General features: G+C 70.5%; 2 protein-coding genes across 2 annotated transcripts in view; both read left to right on the forward strand.

Annotated features, from left to right (window-relative positions):
• Window positions 1–67, forward strand: part of ABCB8 (ATP binding cassette subfamily B member 8) — a 6,439-nt gene extending 6,372 nt beyond the window's left edge. The window contains exon 13 of the mRNA XM_031064900.1: window positions 28–67. Within this exon, the coding sequence (XP_030920760.1) occupies window positions 28–67 (40 nt within the window). The remainder of the gene's footprint in view (window positions 1–27) is intronic.
• Window positions 68–86: 19 nt separating this feature from the next.
• The window catches only part of LOC102034254 (acid-sensing ion channel 1C-like), a gene marked incomplete at its 3' end in the record, with an annotated part of 8,432 nt that continues 8,037 nt past the window's right edge, over window positions 87–481 (forward strand). Inside the window, exon 1 of the mRNA XM_031064894.1 lies at window positions 87–140. Coding sequence (XP_030920754.1) covers window positions 87–140 — 54 coding nt within the window. The remainder of the gene's footprint in view (window positions 141–481) is intronic.

Here is a 481-nt window from a genome sequence, read left to right on the forward strand (position 1 = left end):
GCAGCGGTGCCGCCCTGTCACTCCGAGGGAGGAAACGCTGCGAGCCCCCCAGGGGCGGGAGGGGTGAACCCCTACGTGACCCCGGCATGGGGGAGCCCCTGCGTGATTTCTGTCAGGGGGACCCCGATATTACCCCCGGGGCAGGGGCCCTCATGTGTCACCTTCGCAGTGGAGGAACCCCTGGGTGACCTCTGGGGTGGGGAGACCCCCGTGTGAGCCCCGCTGGAACAAGGGGGTCGCCTGTGTCACCCTCCAGGAGCGGAGGGACCCTGTGTGATCTTCTGGGGTAGGGACCCTCTGCCTGCCCCCGGGACGGGGAGCCCTGGAATGGGGTTACCCCTTCCTAACGCCACTGGAGGGACTGTCCCCTGTGCTGCCCCCAGGGGAGGGGCCCCTTGTGTCAGCCCCCCAGGCGGGGGGAGCCCCTGTGTGACCCCAGGGCTGAGCCCTGCATGACTCTCGCGGGCGGGGGTCCCACGGG

The sequence above is a fragment of the Geospiza fortis genome, unplaced genomic scaffold, assembly GCF_000277835.1.
Source record: "Geospiza fortis unplaced genomic scaffold, GeoFor_1.0 scaffold891, whole genome shotgun sequence".
Classification (NCBI taxonomy): domain Eukaryota; kingdom Metazoa; phylum Chordata; class Aves; order Passeriformes; family Thraupidae; genus Geospiza; species Geospiza fortis.